We start from the raw sequence: 25,488 nt of genomic DNA, 5'->3' as shown, positions 1-25,488 counted from the left end.
TTCGTGATTTTGAAAGTACATTTTTTATTAGATCATTCATGATTAATCGTCCTATTGATACTGATAAATCCCCCCCCCCCATTGGAACCCTTAATTTGATGCTCTACTACTTAGGCAGAAGATTATTAATTTAATTCAGCCGTTTCCGTGGTTCAGACGTTTTAAAGTCTTAACTGAATTTCTTAGCAAAGTTAGATAGCATTATAGCTTTTGCAACGCCAATTCCGACCACATTCCTTTACCGAATTTATTATGTTAGGCACTCGTTCGGTGATACCCTGTAATTGAAAGAAATATGAAGGTTTCAGTAAAGGCCAGAAACTAAAATCAGTTATAAAAAACTTAAATACTGAGACAGTTTAAGAATTGCAAATCCCATATAAATCAGTGCTTTGTTGTTTCCCATATTGTATTGTGTACTTGAGCTTAGAAAAACTATAAAACCAAGGAACTGTAAGGTACATTCTTTACAATAAAATATCGTTTTATTGACTGTTGTTTATGTTTATAAGTTGGCTTATGTGATAATACATAAAACAGCCACAGTGTGTAAATTCACCATCAGATTATTAGACATTGGTTTAAAACTTAAATTAATATAAATTAATTTATTGTTATATTAATAAACAGTAAAAACAGCGTTTCAGAATCATATAAAGGCTTTTAAAAAATGGCTGATTAGTCCAAGAGTCCAAGAGGAGAAAAAGTCAGTTAATTCATCCCAATTTTTTAGTACCTTAATGAAAACTATGTATAATAAGTACTCAAAATTGATGAGTTTGCTTGGAGCTATTTACGTTCAATTGTTCCCGAGACAAAGCTTTTTAAAAAGCAACAATTCGTTGCAAAATAACGAAAAATCAGTGTTTTTTTAAGATTTTGGGAAACTATATTTCAGGAACCATTCAACGTACAGATCAAGGGCGTACCCAGGATCAAAACTAGGGGGGGGCAAGCCATAGTCAATCAGGTTGTGACATTTCAGCAAGGAAAGGAGAATGAAACCAAAATTTGAAGAGCATTATATATAATTGTCGCAGTGCTTTATTAGTTATTACAATTAGTATTTGCTCGAAATTATTTGGCATTTGACCCCTTCTGCCCCTCCTCTGGGTACGCCCATGGTACAGATTAAAGCTATTTTGACGCACTCTAAGCAGTTTATAACACTATCATTGATGAGGTAGAAGTTTTTATGATATTCACATATTAATATTAATTTGGTAAATGAAATTTTGTCCGAACGACTAGATATCAATTTATTTTAGTATATATTATGGAAACTAATACTCTTACGAATATATAGGTAAATACCCATTTTATAGTACCTTAAACTAGAGTCAGTTTGAGTTCTGGAATAGATCTGCAAATCTAGTGGCTCCTGAGATATATTTTTTCATAAATCAAAAATTTTATGAGAACAACTAGAAATCAAAATTTTGTGAATTTATTTTGTAAATATTATATAAACTACTACTACCATTCAACTAGCTTAAATACGAGTGCTAATATACATCTGTAGACCAAGTAATTCAGAGATATAGTTCTCCCAAAATTAATTAGAAAACTACTGATTGTTAAAATTGTTGCTTTTTAAAAAACATATAGTTTAGGATTCATATTTTAGCAAATAGTTCCAAAAGAAAAATTATGTTTTTAACGTTTTGAAACAGCCACTATTTTTTATTCCCTCTAACTTGGCAGACTCGTCAATTTCGAGTAGTAATTAAACATAGTTTTCATTAAAGTTATCAAAAATTGGGGTGAAATAACTGACATTATTCCACCGGGCTCTTGTACTAGAAGGTGGTGTGGAGCTCCGAGGACCTTCCTTGGGTGACCTGTTACTCAATTATCCAATCTAAAAAAAATCAGTTCAAAGGTCTTGGAGAGAAACCGCAGATCCCGCACAGTGGGCAAAATCATCGCGTGAGGTCAGAGGCCACGATGGCCCTTGAGGATGTACAGCAATAAATGTTTTTATGAGATTCATTGTTAGAAATATTTGATTAATAATCTTTCCTGATATTTTAGTGACCGTTGATTAGGTTTATTTTTTTTAAGCATCCTAATTTTCAAATATTTTCCGAAGAGGATCTTTCTTTGTCGCAAATTCGTAGCGGAGTACTGCACATGATTCAATTTCCGGTTAAGCTTTCCGCAGACTTCTGTGGGTTGCGAAAGTAATCTTAGTAATGAAATATGGATTTATAATATGTTATTATCATTAGTTGGTAAGCTACTATTATTCTATGTCAATTAACTTTTATGTTCTATGTTAATTTACTCTTAACAATAGGATATATTCAAAGAAATATTTGTTGCATATAATTTTTTTATCATTAATAAATGAATTGTGCATAAGCAATTATGTTTTAAAATAAATATTCTTAATATAATATATGTTTTATTTATTTATTTTTTTACTAATACTACAAAGAAGAAATTAATGTCATTCCGTTACTAATATTTTTATAAAATCTAGAGCCGAGCTGGAGCGAACAAATGTTACATCTTATTTTTTGTAATAATTAATAAATGAATTGTATTTGGTTAGATATCAAAGTAGACATTAATGTAATACCGATAATACTATTTTAACCGGAGCTTGGAGCGAAGCTGGAGCCAAAAAATATTTGTTGCATGTTAATTCTTTTTTTTTATTATTAATAAATGAACCGTACAATAAACAAGTATATTTTAAATAAATTGTCTTAATGTAATATATAATTTATTTTTTCCTTATACTGCAAAGAAGAAATGAAAGTAATCCCGTTAATACTATATTAACTGGAGCATGGAGCGGAGTTGAAGCCAATAAATTTTAAGTTACTTGTTAATTTTTATAATGATTAATAAATAAATAACAAATTAAAAAGTTGTTTTTTATGTATTTGCTTAGATATAAAGTACACATTAATGGAATACCGATAATACTATTTTAATCAGAGCTTGGAGCGGAGCTGGAGCGAACAAAAGGTATATCTTAATTTTTGTAATAATTAATAAATGAATTGTATTTGGTTAGATATCAAAGTACAGATTAACGCAATTCCGTTGATATTGTATTAACGGAGCTTGAAGCGGAGCTGGAGCAAAAAATATTTGTTGCATGTTAATTCTTTTTTTAATTATTGATAAATGAACTGTGCATAAACAAGTATGTTTTAAATAAATTTTCTTAATGTAATATATAATTTATTTTTTTACTTATATTACAAAGAACAAATGAATGTAATCCCGTTAAGACTATATTAACTGGAGCTTGGAGCGGAGTTGGAGTAATAAATTTTAGGTTACTTGTTAATTTTTGTAATATTTAGTAAATGAATTATACATAAAAAAGTTTTTTAAAAACCTCCAAAGCTTGGAGGGGAGCTGTTGTAAAAAATGTTTGTTACATGTTAATATATATGTTATCATTAATAAATGCATTGTGCATAAACAAGTATGTTTTTAAATAAATTTTCTTCATACAATATATGTTTTATTTATTTTATTTTTTGTTTGTACTTATGCTACAAAGAACAAATTAATGTAATTCCGTTAATATTATAATAACTAGAGCATGGAGCGGAGTTGGAACCAATAAACTTTAAGTTACTTGTTAATTTTCGTATTAATTAATAAATGAATTATGGATAAACAAGACTTTTTTGTAATATATATGTGCTTATACATCAAAGAACACAATAATGTAATATCGATAATACTGTTTTAACCGGAACTTTAAGTGGAATTGGAGTCAAGAAGTTTTAGGTTCTGTGCTCTATCTTCCTCTATCCAAAAGTGCTTCACGCTGGTTTCGATCCTTCCGATCGTTCCCAGTACGTAGTGGCTCCTGATAAATCTCCATCAATGACTCCACCCCTCACCTGTGGTGTCCCTCAGGGTTCATTGCTATCCCCCACCCTTTTCGCTAGCTACATCAATAACCTTCCCCATCCTTATCCAACATTCTCAATACCATTTGTACGCAGATGATTTCCAAATTTACTTTTCCTTCCCACCTTTTGATCTATTAGTTGCCACGGAGAAGCTTCAAGAAGACTTGAATAGAATTAGTCAGTGGGGACAAGAGTTGAATGGTTGTTTAAGTTTAATGCAGAGAAGACTAAGGCAATCGTAATAGGATCCAATCACCTCCTGAAAATTATTCCTCATACTTCAACCTTATTCCTAAACAACAATCCAATACATTTCCATCCATATGTTAAAAACCTTGGTGTCACTATAGATCAAACTCTCTCCTGGAAAAACCAAGTCTCAATATTTCCCGTCGTACCTTCTCCACCCTAAAGCGTTTAAATTATCTTCGTCACCTAGCTCCTATTGAAACCCGAAGGCTTCTGGTTACTTCCTTAAAATTCCCCCACTTTGATTATTGCTGTGTGGTTTACGGGGGGGGGGGGGGGGAGGGTCTCAGGAGACCTCGAAACAAAATTAAAACGGTTAAATAATTGCTTTGAACGATTCATCTTTGGGGTCCCCCAGGGACGCTTCTGTTACCCGATTTTATGAAGAGTTGAAGTAGCTTTACCCCTCCTTCCGTCGTAAATATTTTCTTGCTTCCTTCCTCTACCAAGTGATCTATTCCGCCGTCCATCGTACATCTCTGATATCCTCAGTGCATTTCCGCAATACCCGCTCACTGCCTTCAGACTTATATGTAACTGTTCGTCGAACCGCACCCTTTGGTAGATCTTTCCTCATTCGTTCCTCTTCCCTATGGAATTCTATTCCCCCCGTTTGTTCGTACTTCTAATACTCTTCTAATCTTCAAATCCCGTATCTTCGATCACCTTCTGTCTACCCAATTCCGGAGGAATAACAGATGAAAGTTTCAATTAAGGTTTACATATTTTCTCTATTCAATGTTTCAGATTTTCATTTATACTTGTAAATATGATTATTAGCAGAAATTGTATTTTTTTATTTATTATTTTTAGTTTAATTGTTTTATTGTACTTTATGACGTTTTATAATTTCATTTTTATTTTTTATTTTACTCCAAGACACTGATTTTGACGCCTGTATATTACTCTGAAGGGATCAATCCTAGAATAAATAAAGATTATTACTATTATTATTATGCTAAATTTTGTAGTAACTAATAAATGAATTGTATATAAACAATTTGTTTTTTATATGTGTTTATATATAAAAGTAAATATTAATGTAATACCCATAATAATATTTTAACCGGAGCATGGAGCGTTTCTTGAGCCAATTAATTTTAAGACGCATGTTAATTTTTGTAATTATCAATAAATAATTATATATCATAGAACGAATTAATGTAAGGGTATATAAATAAGTTACCGCCGTTTGATAAAGGATAGTTCCACTAGGTTGCTTTGGAGTGTAGCTGTTAAACATAATATCATAAATTTGACCATCTGGTAACAACATAACCCCAATGTAATTTTAACTCGGTATCAGTACCACATAAATCAAGTTTTGTGGCAAATAGCGTCATTAGCGGGAACTTTTGACATACTTCTTTAAAATGATGAAACCTGCATCTAAAGGACATCGATTGCTTGTAGAAGAATACAATGAGGTTACTTTAAGAGAGTCGTAATTGTATTAAAATTTAAAACAGTGAATCTGGCGAGGAAGACAATTAACACAGTTGAACTTTGGACATACTTCTTTAAAATGATGAAATCTGCAGCTAAAGCGCATCGATTGCTTGAAGAAGAATACAATTGCAATAAAGATTGCAAGATTTATTACAAGAATAAAGGTTACTTTAAGAGAGATGTGAATGGTATTAAAAGTCGAAACAGTGAATTTTGCGAGGAAGACACAGTTGAAGGTCGAAATTGTATGTAGACATGAAAATTAAAGTAGGAAAATTCGTCCCTAAGACAAAAAGAACTTGCATTAACATCACAAGTAACCCAAAAAGCAGTTTCAAATCGTTGAGAATGATTCAAAATGAAGGGAATTGGGTTCCGTATAAACTGAAGCTGAGAGACGTTAAGTGAAATGCTGCTCGCCAGGCATAACCAAAAGGTGTTTTTTGTACCTTCTAGTCAAAAGTAATCTACAGCGATAACCCAAAGAAGACATCACCTGGGCATGCTTCAAAATCGACAGCCAAACCGGATAGATATGGAATAAAACTGTATTTGGGGGGATCTGCTAGATGTTATGTATTGTGAGTTGCTAGAACCGAGCGAAGCCATTACTGAAGATTTCTACCTAATACAATTAATGACATTGAGTCAGGAAATCAAGGAAAAACGTGCCCATACTCTAAGAATGACACCATTATTCTCCTATATTATAAAGCTACATGCCGTGTAGCGATGCCGGTTGAAACCTATTTGGGAAGTCCCACCCACCGTATTCACCATGCATAGCTCCTTCCGATTATGTGTTATCTATTATTTGTTCCGGTCGGTGGTACATAATCTGTCTAAGACATGATCATCATATGAAGACCAAAAATAGGGTCGATTCGTGGGTAGTCTCAAAGTTCTTACGACGCCGCCATGAATATGGAAACAGATAGTGGCTAGTAATAGACAAGAGTTTGAATAAAAGGTAATGTATCATTCTTTCACAATTAATTTTTTATTTACAATGGAAACTTATTTGTACCTCTTTTAATTCCGATAATAATACAGGATGTGTTCACAAAGTTTCAAGACTGGTCTCAGAACTAAAAATTGATTAATTATTTTTGTACAGTGAAGTCTTCAATATGTGAACGTTGAACTTGGCCAAAAAAATCCGTACCTAGATCCCAGCAACTTCTTTTTGCTTCTCCAAATGGTTCCAGCAGTCCAGGCAGTTTCGACGAGGTTCCTTAAAAGCCTTCCGTATGAAGAGTCACGGAGATCCAATAAACAACGGAAACAGTTGTGGAAGCGGGATGCTGATGCCCAAGTATCATATATTGAAGGCTTTAAGTTCGCTTTACAGATATGTTAAATACATATTTAGTTATCAGACCAGTCTTGAAACTTTGTGAACGCACCATGTACTTTAACCAGAGCATGGAGCGAAGCACCATGTGGAGCTTGATTCAATATCTTGATGCTGGAGATCTATCATTCTTGGTATGTTTCTACGACAGTTATGTAAGTATTTTTTAATATGATATATGATATTTAATATAATATTTAACTAAATACTATTTATTCCTCAAAAGTTTCAGGCCCCATACTGCGGAACTGGATCAAACAAAATTCAAGTTGCAATAGATGAATTATGCATGAAGAAGTTGTCTTTATTTTATAAATGTGCTTCATGATATCAATGAACAAATGATTGTAATTCCGATTTTAAAATTTTAATATAAGCAAGAAGCATCGCTGGATTGGATATCTTGATGCTAAAAGGGAGCAACTCAAACCAGATGCTGCTCCAAAGATAATTTTTCGCCAGTTGTTTATATAATATATGTTTTAATTTAAGTATTATTTAGATCTGCAAATATTCAGGCCACTAACCTTCTAATGTACCTATTACAAAGTTTTTTTTTCGTGGTTGCACGAATTAATGTTTACATTATTAACAAATACTTTGCTCCTTTTATAATTTTTCCTGTGTTTATTTCTTTTGAAATGTTTAAATAGTACTTTAACTCACTTTCATAAATTATCATCAATATTTTAAAATAATAAATTCAAAAATACGTTTTTTTAGGCTCTTTATGATTTCTTCCAAAATTCTTTTTAATCGATTTTTCACAGGAATTGTAGTAAAATAAAATTAATCCAATATTTGTAATTATTTAACTGCTAAATATGAAAAAATGATGTTGTTTTATTTATAAAAATATTTTTTCAGGGTGGCGATTCACATGTCTAGAGAAGAAGAAGATTTTAGAGACGTTTATGGAATGTTATTGGCCGATGTATATATTTTATTATGAGGCGTAAACGGTTGACCACAGATTCAATATATGAGAGGATGATAGTCGGGGGTTAAAGACTGCTAGTAACGATACAAAAAAAGCAAAACGTTTTTATTTGTACGTCAATTCATTAGGGACTTATTTAATTGTAGACACAAATAAATAAGTTTTTCTTATTTGTGTATGATTACTGACGGCATCCTCCCCCCCGACTATGTCCTCCTCATATATATATTTTACTTTTATTAAACTAATAAAACAGTATTTGTATTTTATTTATGTATATAATAGCCAGAATAACAATAATTAGTGTATAGGGCAGATATATGCCATTTCAAAAAAATTGTTGCTACTCAGATATATTTTTTTTATTACCTCTTACCTGGTCGGAAAACTAACCTATTCATACGAGAGTGGAGGAGGAGATCAATTTTTCACTGCATGGGACAACCTGGAAATAAAAGCCAACCTTCTCTGTTGGCCAGATCCGTTTATGGGCGAAGGAGTTGTAGCATCGGTCTTAGCAACAGAACTGCACCTGCGCCACTTCGAATCCGACCTGGGAAGGTTGACTTTTATTTTGTAGCGGTCCCATGGAATGAAAACCAAAACTTCCTATCATGATCATAATAGGTTGGTCACTTCTAGATAACCTCCTTGTATGTCAGAAATGTCCAGGCCGGGTAATGAAAAATAAATTAAAAAAAAAAGGCCGGAACTGGCGCCACAGCGCCTCTCGCCTCTCGCCTCTCGGGCACAAATTACTGGTGACTAGGCAGTATATATTTTTTTAAGAAAGTGATAATTTTTTATAGTCAATATATATCATCACATATAGACCCTTCTGATACTGCCTCCCTCTTTTTTGTGTAAAACTAGTTCTCTCCTAAACAGTTTTACATTATCTTCCTTCCGAATTATTGTTTCTATTCCGATTCTACCGTGAAAATTTATTATTCAATGGAAATAGGTGTTGCACCTATCTGATTGAACATTTAGTTAATTTGCGCTTATATTTTCTGTAGAAAAACGTAGTGACCCCCAAGAGCTCTTACGAGTTTATTTCTCTCATCTTTGCTTATCACTTAACGACCGTAAATCTAAACTCCTGATCGACCTCCATTTTAAAACAAAATCGCGGTTGGTAATGAAGGGTTCCAAATAACGTCGTGGGTTGACTTGTGACTTTGATACCAAATTAAAAAATGGATGTTACGATCAAGTCTTGAGGAATCTGATGATTTTGAATCAGTACCAGCCTAGAAAGACAAATCGTAATATGGGATTGCCTGACAGATTCTACCAGGGGACAGCCTATATATATATATATATTAGGCTGTATCTATGTCCGTCGAAATTTTTACCGATATGGGATTTTTCATGTATTATTCTGAGATTAGATATAAGCCTACTCCTTTGGAATGTCTAAAATTTTATTCGATTTTAGAGATGGCTTTTTTTTTTTTTTGTTAAAGTGTAGCAGCAGCAGATGTTATAATTTGTGACATTTGACGTAGTGTAAATATTGGAAATAGTGGAATAAACTCATGTACGCATAGGAAAATTATTTATATAACAGTGATGATAGCAGTATTGGGTTTTTAGTAACCTTTGTTTATCGTGAACTTCACAATTCGCCTTCCTAGGTCTTTCAGCGGCATTTGATAACTTACCCGGGTAAACCCCAAAAAAGGCATTAGAACCTAAAGTAGTTCCCTTTAACTTAATTCGAGCAATTTTTAGCTTATATCGAAAAGTAGTAGTAAGTTGAGCCGGCGAGGCAATGTATTAGATTAAGTCAAGTAAGGGTACTGGTTAAGCCTTAAGCTTACGCCTTTAAGAAGCGTTGGATCAAAAAAGTTTCCAGCGTGAATTTTCCTTAAAATTTCATTTCCTGCCGGTATCTGCCAAAAATAATAATAAATAAATAAAAAATACACCAAACTATTGGGAATTTCAGATTAAGGTACGTTTTTACGTTTGTAAGTGCTATAATCTAAATCTACAATCTATAAAAAATGTACCACATACTACCGATTTGTCATATTAAATTACAAAGTTCCTAAAATTGTAAGAAGAATGAATCAAGAAAGATTGAACATATATAGTGGAACTCCCTCTACGTGTAAAATACATAAACTATTTTCATAAGTAGTTTTAAATGTATATATTATTTGAAATGTTTAATATAATAATTACAGTATAGTTTACTAGAAGTAATAGTAGTAATAATTACAGTTAGTTTACTAGTATTGTTTATATTTTATGATATTCAAATCTACAATGTCTATTTGCAATGTATTTATTGTCTCTCTGGTTTTAAATAAACTCCGAGATTCAAAACAAATTCACTCAGTCCCATCTGTTTTACTTAGTTTTTTTATAAGAAAATTATACTGTATTAAAATAAAACTGGTGGTGAAAACAACAACCACCATAGCCCAGTTATAAACGTCACTACTATGTTAAATTATTTCCTTTGTTATATTAGATATTAAATTGTTTGCTTAAAATGCTTTGCTATCTTAAATATTAAATTGCTAGCTTAAAATAATTTTTTATCACAAGTGCTGTGTAATAATTCCAAAATAATAACTGAGCGATAATAGAAAAATTATCTACTATCTACTATATACTATCTAGTATCTACTATCTACTATCTATTATCTACTATCTACTATCTACTATCTACTAAGTTTGAAATATTTGTATTTATGTAGTACTGGTATTTGGTGGGGGAAGAAGTCTGGCAAGTGGGCCTGTGGGTCCTTTTTGCCAACCCCTGACGGCTACCTAGGTTGCTACAGCATACTAACCAAGGTGGGAGTGTCAAGATTCATTCTTCGGGACCGCCGAAAAATTAATCTTAAATCCCCAGGTGGGAATCGAATCCACAACGTTCCGAACCGAGCGCACTGGGACCTGCGCCCCAACCCGCACGGCCGTCACGTACCTATTTATATAGTAACAATTATTTTATAAGAAAACCATAAACTAATCAGAATTTGTAATTACAATTATATTTAGCAATACGTATCATAACTATTTATCACACACATTTAGATAAATATCAAACTATATTTCTGAGTTTTGATGAAATTGAATTTTTGCAATTAATTCCTCCTTCGGCCATAAACGGCCCTGGCCAACAGAAACAATCTAGGCATTTGACCATGTTTTCCTAGCTTCTGGTCCACTATACAACCGTTGGGAAACCGTACAGTTCTAGTAGATTTTTGATTATGTGCTAATAATAGTTTCTTTTTTTTTTTAACAAAACGAAAGTGTATAATCTATGGTATAAAGGGGTAGGTTTGGAAAATGGATTTTTACAAAAAAAGTTAGGTTACACGCATACCTTTTTTTTTATGAGCTAGGCTGTTAACACACACAGTTTTGCGAGGTGGACTCAGAGAGACCTAAAAACGAGCATTCAGTTGAAACTCATATCAACAACAGTCGCAATACTTCCATATTTTATATTTAGCTATGTGGAAGTGAAATAGAGATTAAATGTAGGAAATATTAATCATGTATGAAATAATTAATTAATCTTATTATTAATACCAGATTGATATCCATACATTATATCTAAATCATTTATAATTGATATCATTCACATCACTTTACGAGTTTTTAAATTGTACATCCTCTTTTAATTCTTCTGTGCTAACATTCAACTATTTTCAGCATCTCTGCAATATGCAGGCGCATTTCCAGACAAGTACAGACCGAAAGTAATCAACATATGGGCAGTGGTGATTGATTTCCCGGGAAATGAAGTACCACACTCTTCAAAAATAACTAATATTGTCAAACTATTGGCAAAGAATGAACAGAAACAGAACTGGTGGAAACATGGCCTTTCTCGAAGTAGCTACTTTACCGAGTGCGCCACTATCACCAACTATAATCAACGGTATCCTCTTCTAATTGACCCACAACACGTAGCTTACGAATGGATCTATAGTCAGGTAAGATAGGTATTGCTATAATCTCTTCAGGAGACTAAACAAAGAAAAAAGATCTAAAAACTACAACTAGTATATTTTGTTTTTTCTTTTAACATATTAGTACAACCAACATGGCAAAGCTGTTATAGCTAAAATATAACCTAAAGAGTTATAGTTAAAACATACTTATATATTTTTAACATATATGTATGCCTTCCGAGAGGACGCACTAACCTCCCTTACCTTCTACCTAAAAGCTTCCTAGAATTTATTTAAAGGGTTTTCTGTTTACTTTTCCAAAATAGACCTTTGACCTATCTTTTACGCGAAAAGCCACCATATCCAATATAAACCACATCTCTCTGATAGGAACCTACCTAAACTAAAAATATTTTATAGATATCAATATTATTAAAAACGTTTGAGGACCGAAAATACTTTAAATAACGTGTTGATAATCAATTTAAGAATCTAATATTTTATCATCAGTGTATATTTTGTGGCAATCCATATTTATTTATAATCCATATTGCAGTTGTTTTGGGGATGTCTTTGCATAATTACTTAAACGAAAATATTTATACTAAATTTGGTTGTCCAAAATAATTTATATTAAAGGGGTAATCGTATAATTTTGGTTCCAAAATATTATGAATTTCTTTCTCTAGATATGTTTATGTTCACTGACTTCCTAATTAGTATTCTAAAAATACCCGAATATAATAATAATCTGGTAATAAACGATAGTGGCATTGGATAGGGTGATTTAGGCAACAATCTTGCAAAGCAAACTTTTATTTTGTTTAGGTGCGAAAGGTTGATTAGGAACCACCTAAATACTATTTCTTACTCTTGAGAAACAATATCCATGACATTTGTAATCATGATCTAATTAATTACATATTACTAAAACGATTCAGGCTGTTATGAACAAGTACCCCCTTAAATATTTAACATATGAGTCCGTAAATGATTCCGTAGAGTTACTTTGGACATTCGAAATTTTTGAGCTCAAGTCCTAAAATACCCTCAGAAAATCAAAAGTTAATATACAATCGATAGAGATTATAAACGTTATCATATTCTGGTTGAAATAGCAGATCACTTCCGTCCATATCTTCATACAATAGTGTTGGTAAGGTTGGTTAGATATCCGATTTGTTCATATGGAATTCAGGATATCTTTTTTTTTTTTTTTTTTTTTTAAATATTTATTTATTGCTATTTACAACTGTACATTATAATACATTAAGTAAATCTGATCTAAGTTAAATTGGAGTGTTACAGGCGTGTAGAGAAACTACCCATTGGTAGCACTCTAATGACATTTTACATTAGCTGATCTCGTGGCCATCTTCTTTTCAGGCGCCTCGGAGGATTGTCAGGAATGGAAAAGGATGCAAGATTAGAAACTAGGGGGTTTGAGTGGTTAGAGAGTTTATAATGGAAGGAGTGATATCTGGTTCGGGCTAGATCGGTTACATAGGGAACATTAAGGTCTTTATGTATGATTTTATTTGTTACAAAGTAAGGAGCATTGAGGATTTTACGAAGGATTTTGGATTGTAAGGATTGAATACGAGAGAAATTCGAAGGTTTAGTGGAGCCCCAAAGCTCAACTCCATATGTCCAGATTAGCCTTATTACAGTCATGTAGATCAGTCTTTTGTAATGAGTTGGAAGTTTAGACCGTTTGTCTAGTAAGTGCTGTAATAGTCGAAATACACGTGCAGTTTCCTGTCTTTTTAGTCTGGTGTGAGGATTCCAGGTCAATCGCTTGTCCAAATGTAGTCCAAGGTAGCGGATCTGTTCGACAGGGGTAAGAGTAACATCATTAAATGAAACTGTTGGGCAGTCAGTAGGTAGGATATCTTTTTATAGATCTTTGTGAGGTGCGGGAACTCGCTGATGAAACTATAATTATCATTGCTTCAGGAGAATTGCCTGTACCTACTCATGGCCTGGGGTGGGAATATTTCTCTGTGGTCTTCTTGGGACGTTCTTTACCTTCTTCGAACTGATGAACGTCCCACAGTATGAATGAAAATAATGACTTTGACCAAGAAAATAGAGTACAAAGGGAAAAGAAAGAAATATATAATAAATGTACCTCTTTCCTAAAGAAAAAGTGTGTGAGGGCTTCGGGGATAGATACTTCAACGTGAGGTGTCTCTGGCTCGGAGCTCCCGGAACTACACCAAGGTACTCGGTGTTGATATCAAGGACGTAGCGAAAATGGCAGAGAATATAATCCTGGACTCCCTGGGAACCATCCGCCATCACATGCACGGTAACGGATGAAAACGGTGTTGTCAATAGAAACCATGGCAAAGATTGTGTATATATTTTTAAAAGTATTACTTTTTACAATAAGTCATTTTTATATCTATTGCCCCTTATTTTTAGATGTTTATAACTATCACGTATATATTTATTACATTTAAATGTATTTATATTTTTATGCATGTATATCGAGTTTTTTTTAAATTTTAATTAAATAGAATTGTGCATGACCACATAGAATTTTTACTATCATACTAAAAGATAACTGTATTTAGATGTATAGATAGATTAATAATATAAGGGGAAAAATGAATAATTTTATGAAAATGAAAATATAGAAAGAAAAATTTTAAAATACTAAAACAATGCCTATGCTATATACAATGAATATGCAATTGTCCAACTTGTCTTAGTATGCTGTGTGTATAGCAACCCAATGCAGTTGGCACTACTTTGAATGAAGTAATTCTCTCTCACTAAAGACATTACTGTATGAGTGATTGAGAGCTTCCTTCAATTAATCTCGGTATCTGTCCTTTCTCTTTAATAGTTGATTAACTTTTATGAGTGTAATTATCGAGAAAGGTACATCATCTTAAGGCTACAACAGGCTTAAACCTAATACATGATACAAGACTGAATGTTACGTCAAATGCTATGGGATTTCAATATCAAAAATCCAACCCAATCAAATCTTTTTACTAATAGATTATCTATTTAATATCAAGTTCCGTCGATAGATTTCTCCTAAAAATACAGTCATTCATTTTCTGTCACTTGAACCCATCTGTAGCTAACATTTTCTCTTAAAAAAAAAAATAAAACGAAATTATTATACTTCGTTTTATAATTTTTCGTAAATGAACATATTTTTATAATAACTGGATTCTGTTTTTAATTCAAACATCTGAACATTTAAAAATATTTTGATTGGGAGCTTCCAGGATGAATCAAATTTATGAAATTACGTTCTTTGATGTTAAGGATTACAGAATCTCAATACAAAATTTATCTGTTTCTTAAAGAAAATTGAAGCTGTTATTTGATAAATCCTTTATCCAAAAAATAGCTGAAGCAGTCCGTTCTTGTGATTTTCAGTCACTGACAAATAATATGGCGGTGACGGTAGCAGCGTGGTAACCGTTGGTCTTCCAACACAAAGGTTCCGAGTTCGAGTCCCCGGACCTATCTGAGATTTTGTCAAGCATATAATTATACTCACTCACAGCCTCCCCCCGGGCATTTGTGAGCCCAGGCACTCGCAAAAAGTGGGAGTAACGAACCCACCCTAGGCAAACCACCTCATGAAACCCGCGAAGTATTTCTTATGTACATCGCGCCAGGCCTTGGACTTCCATGGTCGTAGCTGGAATATTCAAGCTATATTGAATCCTTGTATATAGTTATTATGAAGCTTTCCAAAAAGTTGGATTAATATCAATTACTTAAAATTGTATAAGACTGGTCAAGACTACAGGAAGAAGCGTCCGGGCCATAGACATGAAGCGTTCTGAAGCTTTAGATTAATCGATTAAAATTCCAACCCTATTTATTTTCTGTATAGCCTCTGAATAATTCCCGAATCCAGGGAGTCATAAGATTACGGCAATACAATTGCTGAAGCATGTGAATTAAAGTTTAAACTTTGAAATGACAGGATCGTTCACCTCTTAGTGCCTCTGAACGAAGGAACGAGAGTTCGCAAATATTTTAAAAGTTCTGAGAGATGAAGAATTCGATAATATTTATGAAAAAAAAAACTAAGATATGTACCAAATATTATTGATTGGAATGAAACCATTTATTGCACATCACAAAAAAAAAATAAAACTGGTATCATTTTCCTTTCTCTATTATTTAAAAGACATTTTTTAATAATCTATACAACACTTAATAATTACATTAAATTTTGTACTATTTTTTAATAAAGTAGTTTTCAATTTAAGACAGCATAATTTCTAAAATCATTACAAATAACCAATAAGATGGTTTTAGTAATACTCTTTTTTTCTTACAGTACACCCCTAAATTAAGACAAACAAAAATGTCAGATCCATTGTTGATGGATACTCTAATAGAATGTGTCTGTAGTGGGGCTGCCCTGCTCATTGAAACCGACACTGGCTATGTAAGTCCCGCTTTAGATCCATTATTCTACAAATGGACATTCCAATACGAAGAAGAAGAATGGATTTCATTAAAAGGTGAGAAGATGAGAATCCATAAACAATTTCGCCTTTTCGTTTTCACCACCCAATATGAGCCAAATTTCGCAAGGGAATTGTATGCGAAAGTAACCATTATAAACTTTTCCTATGGTATAAGGTATGTTCATTAACATTTTTAAATACAAATAAAATTATTTATAAAGAATTTTGAAAAGTAATAGATTGTTTGATTGTGTGTGTGATTGTATTTTTTTCACACTGTGGTTGAGCCCGTAGCTAGTCATAGTATGGGATTCTTATCAATTAAACCTACTTCCCTACACATTTTCTTTCCTATCGACAGGATTGCCGTAAAGCATTATTCATGGAAGGCAATGATTGAGTGCCGCCTCGTGTTTTTTTTTTCCTCCTTCCTTTCCTGGCATAGAGGATGCGGCAGCAGTGGGGAAGTACGCTGGTCTTGCGCATACTCTTAAAAATCACCAATTTATTTTTTATGTTTTACTATACAATAATAAAATAGTGTTGAGGGTGGCCGGGGGGGGGGGAGGCCGGTTTAATTTTTTTTGGAAGAATTTTTCAATTTTACTGCACAGCCCAGAACTCGGTTGGGTGATTTACGGATGGAGCTGCACAATGTCTAACTCCGTCCGGTAGGTTCAGTCCTCCTGGTCTCAGTCTGGGTCAGCTTTCGGTGGCTCGTCAATGTCTAGTGGTCAAGCCCTTCCCATCGTGAAATACGTGGGCCTCACCACCTCTTTCCGTCCATAAATGAACTCCCTGTACAAGGGATAGTTCTGTTCTTCCATCAAAATGCGAAAGTCCGACTTTACGAGGGCGAAAATCCCAGTCTTTCTGGCAAGCATGACTCGGTGTCCTTCCATGGCGGAGCAATTCTCCACCACGCGATGTACTGTTTCAGAAACTCCGCACGAAGAGAACCAGGGGATCGGTGTTCTTTCCGAAGCTCCCGGGAACCCTTCGAGTCTTGTTAGGATCCATGAGACCCAATAATCTGGGTGGACCTACTTATCCTTCAATCTTGATGGGACAGTAAGGAGGAACTTTATCATTAAGTAGCGCCCTCATGTCCATTATCCCTACAAAGGACAGTATTCGGTCATATGTCACATCTTGTTTCTTACATACTAGTGATGATTTCTTCTGGCTCTATTATCCGCTGTTAGCCTCTTATGGACAACTGTGGTGCTGCCCCATGTTCGCCGGAGCACAGCATAAGGGTCCATCATCACCAAAATTTCTGGTATGATATTTATAGCACACAATTCCTCTTATTTGTTTTTCTCAGGGAGTAAATACAAGTTGAAAACAAATATTTGTACGAGTGTGTTTGTGAGCTTTTTAACTTATTATTAATTATCAATATTGATTTTAAATAAATAAATCCTTGAGATTTTAAAAAATATTTATTATTAAATCAATGTCAAAATCAAAAACCCAAAAGTAACAAACAACAAATAACTATTAGGCATTAAGTCCCTAAAACACCAGTAAATAACTTAGAGTCAACTTTCAAAATACAAGAACAAAATCACTTATTATAATCACGCTACAAAAGAAAATATCAGTATACAAATCATAATATCAAAGGTATATATACAAAATCATTTATATAACCAATCATCAACATTTGAATATTTTTCGTACTATGCTTGATCTGTCACAATTACACTATTTTAGACAAATATAACTAATCATCTAGCATCAGGGATAACCCAAGCCAAGACAGAATTATGAGAGAAAATCTTCTGTCATTTTGGTTTGTTGTACCATGGAGATGGATAGTGAGTAAGATGGGTATGTGCATGTGTCTATTTGTCTGATATAATTCATAATTCTGGGTAAATACTTTTCTTCCATATTTAGTTATTTATCAATTATCATATTTATTGACTTTTAATAATTGCTAATAATGAAAGAATGTTAATTTTTTTAATAAATAAAATTGAAGTTACGTTAAGGTATTTATTATCAATGACGATAATACCTAATACATAAGGACCAATTGATTGTGCACTAATATGACAAGTTTAGTAAAAATCGTTAGAGCCTTTTTAAAAAAAAAAGTTATAATGTGTAATTGTATGTGTAAATCGACTATATCTGGCACCTCCGTTAAGTTGATTTAACGAAAAAGTTGCTGTAACATTTCAGGTATATGCCTACTTTCAATAAATAAATTATAATAAAAGTACTAAAGAATATTATTTATAAGAGGTTTTATAGTCAAGTCTTGTCTGGCCCCCACCTCATAGACCGGGTCCCGGGGATTTTCCACCACTCTACCTGTCGGCAGCCCAGTCAGTTTCTTTTCCTAAATTCTGTATCTTATTGACGTACTGAAAGTCTAGGAAAACCTGAATGTGAAACATACTTTTTTTTTTGTTTTTTAAGCACTATTTTAATTATTTTTACTAATAAAAAAAAATCTTGCGTAGTATAAATTTACAGAAAATTTTATTAGTTTCTAAAAAATAATAATAAGTAACAAAAAGCCGAATAACTGAATGAGATCTTAACATTTTCAAAATTATCTAGCGCATGTATAAATAATTCAAACCTTTTTTTTAAAAGCAGTGTACATTTTATGAAATGTTAGCCCTTATACTTACTTTACATTTAACAGTTCCCGATAGACAGTTTTTCAAGAACCAACATTTAAAAAAAAAATGAGAAATCAAACTTTTGTGTATTGATTTTGAATATATAATTTAAATCACTACTCCTATAAAAGTACTCATTAGAATGTTATACTAATAGACATCTGTATATCTAATTGCTCCTAAGATTAAGTTTATCAAACCAAACTTATTGTGGATTTATTTTGAAAATACTGAGCATGGTGAAAATTTTAGGTTTTTTAATTTTTAAACACCGTTTTGTTATTTATTCTTCTTTTTTGTAAAACATAATTTATTTCAGTATAAAATTTTCTGTGAATTGATTCCACACGCGATCTTTTTAAGATTTAAAATAAAAAATAATAAGACACTCTAGACTTTTAGTATATCAAAAATATATCATTAATGGATTAAAAAAATTCAATGCTCGTCCTTGTGGGAATTAGTTCCACTCTCATCTGCTTTTTGCATATATCTCCTGGACTGTCACTGAATCATTAATTACATGAAAGAACATTATCTGTGTAGGGATTTTTAATTCTAATCATACTTTAATTTAATTATATTTTTGAGGGAGGCTGTTACGGATATGAGGTAAATTTCGTGTTTGTATTTTTATCGACGCAGATCATTTTTATTTTTTTCATTATCCTTAATGGAAAAATATTGAAAAAGTATTTCCTTTACATTCTAACCAGCGGAATTCAAGATTTAAGACTACTTACAATTTAAAAATTTTAGGTCACTAAGATATTCTTTGCTATCAATTATAAATGAATTGTTGCTACCGGGTCTACAACAAGAATTGAATAAAATGAGTGAAAGTCTCGACAAAGAAAAAGCATTGCGAAAGGAGTTAAGAGATTTTGTAGTCAATCACCTGAACAGAATGGGAAAACTTGTCCAGGCTAAAGGCCGCTGGTTTAAGTTTTTAAAAGATTCGAGAGTAAAAGACCTTCAGTTCCAGGTATATTAATTTTAATTTTTCTAACTATTTTATTTATAATATATTTAATCGTAAGCATGTATTTGAAGTAGTACAAACGGTGCTGCAGCTGAAGTAACAAACTTGCAGTTTGTTCTGGACTAGATTCACAATGTGAATGCGCGTTATAATGGAATTATATTGTTTTTATTATAATCGAACTTTATTTATTGATAGTTATTACAATCTGCCACACCGTTGTAGGCTATAGGTAATAGTGATGAATGATCACATTCTTACTAAAATAAAAAAAAAAATGAAAAATAAATGAAATCGCTCTTAAAATATATACAAACAGAAAGATAAAGAAAATGAACATACTCAAACTATGTCCATGAAAAAATAAAATAATGATAAAAATAAAAGAATCTCAAGTCACATTTACACTCTTATATAAAATATTTACACAATAGACCTAAGGATCCCTGAGCTCACTCTATCCCCCACGAGTAGGGGTAGAGCAGAGCTCAAAAGATCCCAGCGCATCCCTCTCGCCGCATCGCTGGTAGTGAGTCGGTGGAGGCTGAGCAAGTGCGCTAAAGCCGCAAACACTTAACTTGAGTGGAGAATCTGACCATTGCCAAAACTCCAATTGTCCATTTTTATTTTACAATAAATCTCTTGGCCACTGGCCTTTCAACCTTCGAGGTGGATTGCAAGGATGGCTGGAACTAGATAAGGATTGAACCAAAGGATTAGGGTGGTTGGAAAGGTTTATATGAAATTTTGAGAATTTGGTTGATATGTGGTCAAGGACAAACGGGATATGAAGGTCATGGTGTAAATTATTTTTTTTTTTTAATTTAATTTCGTTTGCCTTTTGTTTAAGTTATTATTTAATCATTACATATAATTATTTTAATACCTGTAATAGTTTTTTTTTATTATCATATTGTATTTTATTGATTATATTTTTTTCTTTCATTATTACGCCCAGTATATATAGTATGAGTGAACACATGGAGCAAAAAAAACACACTGAAATTGAGGGTAGCTTCAAACTACATATGCTGTATCATTCACGCAATAACATTGTTCTGCGACAACAAGACAATTCATACGGAATACGTATTTAAAAAAAATTAATTCAAAGAAAATAAAAAATAGAACCTTATAGAAAAAGTAAGGTGTGTAATACCATATCTCGTAGTCACGCAGCAGAGGAAAACCAGCCAGTACTATCTCCAATTAATTAAATTTAGAAAACCCATTTCCTAAAGCCATTAAATTAATTGAAGAACTGAGGACCAAAGTTAAACAAAATGTTTTTGAATAAATTAATAAAGGAATAACAGAAGAATCACCATACCAATGCGTAAGAGTTCCGTCAAGGAGCAATTCAACAAATGACGATATCGAAGATTTTTTAAAACTGCCCCTAGAAGCAGTACAACGTCCACTATAGTTCGAAACCCAGAAACGAATTCTTATTTGTTCATTTATTTCATAGAGGCTTAAAACAAAGAAAATTTCTCTTTTTTTTAATTAGCCAATTTGTAATAGTTTTTTAGGGACGAGATATTTTCCTCATACATTAAAGCAAGTCAAGCTATTAAAAATTCACAAGCCAAGTAAAAATTCTTAACAAGTCAACATATTAAGTCTATTGCCCATCTTAGGAAAATTACTTAAAGAGTTATGAAAAGACATATTTCTTCCTTTTTTTTTTTTAAATGTAACATAATTCCAAATTTTCAATGTAGCTTTCAGTGTAGTCATTCCACACTACACTAACTGTAAAGATAATTAGACTTTATTGTAAAGTAATTTGAAATGAAAGAACACTTTCAACCAGCATTTGAGAAGGTTTGGTATCGCTGTCATCCAAGAGAACTTAAGAAAGTAGATACAAATATTACAAGAAAGTCTTAATCGCAGTATATTTCCCTTGGTTCATAAAAATAGTCAATTATACCGCGTCTTACAATTGGAATCAATAGAGGAATTTGTCGAGGCTGTCTTATAGATGAGTGAGTGTAGTTGGTTACAATGGTACTAACTAGGGAATAAGTCCTGGACTCTGATGCAGGTAGAGGAGAGGATCGGTAGGCTCGCAGATAGGTTAACAGTTCTAGTTACTGCCATGAGAGAGACAGATTTCAGCGATACTAGTTGCTGGGATGAATCAGACGGACTAATATTTCCGATAGGGTAGGTGACAGTTGCTGGAATGAGCTAGGTGGAATTGAACTGTGGATGGATTAATGATGACATTCTTAGTTGCTTGGATGAATCAGGCGGACTAAGATTATTGGATAAGAATAGGTAGCAAAGGAGACTGAAGGATAGAGGTCAAATCTTGGATAAACATAATAAAAAAAAATCAACTCTTACGTAAAGAAGCAGCGGTTGTCACACCAAGCTACCTGGAGCAGAGCGTTGCAAGGACCTTATCAGAGAAGCTGGTTTGAATTTTATTTTATTTTTTTCTTCCTACTCTCCTATTTAGTTTATTTACTAACCCTTACAATAAATGTAATATAAGAAATATATACGGTATTTACAATGTTACTTTTTGTTACCCGGGGGGGGGGAGGAGGAGTTATATGTTAAGGTTTACGAAGGAACTTTCTTTTATTGTTCAAAAAACATTTTTAAGTAATAAATATAAAAAATAGTATCATATAAAAATAACAATATTTTTTTTACAAAAATAATATTATATACAGTCATGAGAGCTTCAGTAAGGCTGGAGGTGGTGCGCTCTGGTGGATTGGAATATTCACATGGTGATATATCATTTAACCTGATTAAAACATACAAATCAATATAAATTATTGGGAAACTACCTTATGAAGACTATCATTAATACAATTTTTTGAGCTAGTACTCAACCAACTGAAAATAAGAAAAAAAAATCCTGAGATAAGGCTAGACGAAATGACATCGTTCACAATTAGATAATGAAATTGGAATTGTGAAGATCGACGTCAGACAAAAGCTTGCTGGAGTGGTTAAAATTCTTTACCAGCTAATATAAATATTGTAGCAATTACTTCTTCCATTTCTACCATATAAATAGCTATTTTTTTATTCTATATTTTAGCTACTTTCTATTTTAACCAAACTTTAGATTATTTTTTTTTCACCTTCACTAATTGTTTTCATATTTTACAGAAAAAAATTGCTAAAAATAAAGTGGCGGTGGACATACTGAAAGTAATGTTTATAAAGTACCACGAAATTACGAAATATCCCGCCCAGCTGTTTTTCTGTTTCAGTGGTTTTGAAGTAATTAATTCAGTATATGTATTTTCCTTTGATTGGTATAAGCAGATATTCAGAGAAATGATAAAGAACCTACCAAAAGGAGGTAATTTATTTGTAAATTGAACACGGTACTAGTATCATAAAACACTATGATAAACATTAAGAGGATCTATTAAAACTTTTATCTCCCCTAAATTATTTATTCATTCTTTACCACGAATCGGCCACTAAGGACCACGCGAATATCATTGGTTAGGCTTCTTTGGGAGTCTTGATTTTCTTTCTTCCCATCGCAGCTTCATGATCCTCGAATGCCTTTCTTCCACCTCTATTTTTTCTCCTTCCAATATAGGCGAGATTTTTCAGTATTTCCCTGTATGTGTCTCTATCTAGACAGTCGGTGTGTGAAATTTTAAGCTTCTTTAATTCTTTTCTTATTTACCTCGTGTATCCTCCCATGCTTTTGTAGCAAACAATTTTGTTATAGATCTTCAATCATTCCTCCTTCATCCTTTTCATGTGCCCATAGAATATCAACCTTGAGATTCTTACCTCGGTTTTCAGGTCTTTGATTTTTCTGTAGATCTCTTCATTAGATCTTCGCCTGAAATCTTCTTGTGTTTTCCTGGTCACATAGATTTGTCTTACGATCCTCCTTTCTATTCTTAGCAGGTTTTCCAAGTTGGGTAGGCATGCAGTCTCCACTCCGTATAAAATCGCAGGCCTTATCACGTTGTAATGCTTTAACTTTGCATTGGAGGAGAGTTTTTTTTACAGTAAATTTTGCCTGTTTGAAAGCTTAAAGTTTACTGCTTCTTTCTTGAACTTTATTTCAGTAGTCATGAGCTAAATTATTTTATTATAATTCAAAACCTGTTAATGAAATTTTATGGATAAGTTAACCAAAAATTCATCTCTCGAATATAAATAAATACAACGGTGGTTATAGTGAATTACAACCAATTCTTACTGAACATTTATACAAGAAGGCTCTATTGACAACCTCTTTTTTCTCTTCAGAGTTCAGAGGATTCGAAAATAAAACTTGGTTGGTCTTAGTTATGGTAAACGAAGTTTCTTTTGAATTTTAAAATGATTTCAAAATCTAATTTTAAAACTATTTTCCACTTTATTTGGCCTTGTTGTGACCTAAGTCTTAGAATAAGTTGCTAAGACTTAGGCCTCAACCATCTACGGACCAATTGCGGGCGGCGCCGGTTTGAATCTGGCCTGGAGGGGTGGACTTTTTTCATTTCGTGGCGACCCCACGAAAAACTTGACCTCCAACCATGGTTAGAATATAACATGACAAAGGAGGGATATGAGAAAAAAAAGCTGAAGAAACTAAAGGAGCTCTGTCATCAAGTCCTTCTATACCCACCTTATTCGCCAGACCTATCTCCAATAGATTTCTATCTGTTTAGAAATTTGGATAACTTCCCTAAAGGTTAAATCTTTTTAAATGATTCTCAGGTCAAAATGCATTTTCTGGCCTCATTTCTTTACAAAACCATGAGTGTTTCACTTCTGAAGTTGAAAAGTTGATAACATGTTGAGCAAATAGAAAATGAGGGTAAATATTTTGATTTCATGAAGTTATTTTACTAATTACCTTTTCTGTGAAAACTTAGATTTCATATGAAACGACTCAATATTTTTTTTTATAAAGTACTTCTGATATTTTTGCAATCTTCTATAATTGTTCATATTCATGTGAAACCGAAAGATAGTACCTATTTCTTTTTTCCATCTTTATTCTGTCCACTGAGCAGTGATAGAAATCCATTATGACATTTAAAAATCTTTTTTAATTTTTCATATCAAGTAATTTCAAGACTATAAGCCCTATTTTCTAACATTGGTATTTATTCCTAAGCTAATGATTTATTTTTTTTTTTTTTAGTTACAGACATGAGTAAAATATCCAAAACTATCGATGAAAAATTCTTCTTGTTAATGTACGATAAATTTTCGAGATTCGTTTTTGAGAAGGACATGTTACAATTCAGATTCTGGATAACTATTCGCCTTCTCATATATAAACAACAGATCACAAACCAGAACCTAATGTTTTTCATACATGGGGCTAAAAGAAAGGCAAAGGTAAAAACAATTATTTATAATATAAAACATATCTTTTAAATAGAAGTATAAATTAAATATTGCTTGAAATATTATAGTTATATAAAGTAAATCGTACACTAGTATACAGGGTCTGAAACTTAGGAGGTGTTTGCAGACCTGAAATGCTACATAAACTTTATTTGGACCATATAAATTATTTAAATAAAATTATGATGTAACAAGTAAATTACATTTTATTTCTCATATAGTTACATAAGACTGTATAAGTAAGGTACTGCTCGCGTCCGTA

At 32.6% G+C, this 25,488-nt stretch overlaps 1 protein-coding gene across 1 annotated transcript in view; it reads left to right on the top strand.

Annotated features, from left to right (window-relative positions):
• LOC106682032 (dynein axonemal heavy chain 1) overlaps window positions 1-25,488 on the top strand; it is a 236,643-nt gene that overhangs the window by 123,537 nt on the left and 87,618 nt on the right. The window contains exons 54-58 of the mRNA XM_067050254.1: window positions 11,564-11,847; window positions 16,127-16,434; window positions 19,661-19,886; window positions 23,022-23,217; window positions 25,018-25,217. Coding sequence (XP_066906355.1) covers window positions 11,564-11,847; window positions 16,127-16,434; window positions 19,661-19,886; window positions 23,022-23,217; window positions 25,018-25,217 — 1,214 coding nt within the window. The remainder of the gene's footprint in view (window positions 1-11,563; window positions 11,848-16,126; window positions 16,435-19,660; window positions 19,887-23,021; window positions 23,218-25,017; window positions 25,218-25,488) is intronic.

This window comes from Halyomorpha halys, unplaced genomic scaffold (assembly GCF_000696795.3).
Source record: "Halyomorpha halys isolate HHAL.00 unplaced genomic scaffold, Hhal_1.1 Scaffold385.1, whole genome shotgun sequence".
NCBI lineage: Eukaryota > Metazoa > Arthropoda > Insecta > Hemiptera > Pentatomidae > Halyomorpha > Halyomorpha halys.
Note: the sequence above shows the minus strand (reverse complement) of the source record. Positions and strands in the feature narration are given on the sequence as shown.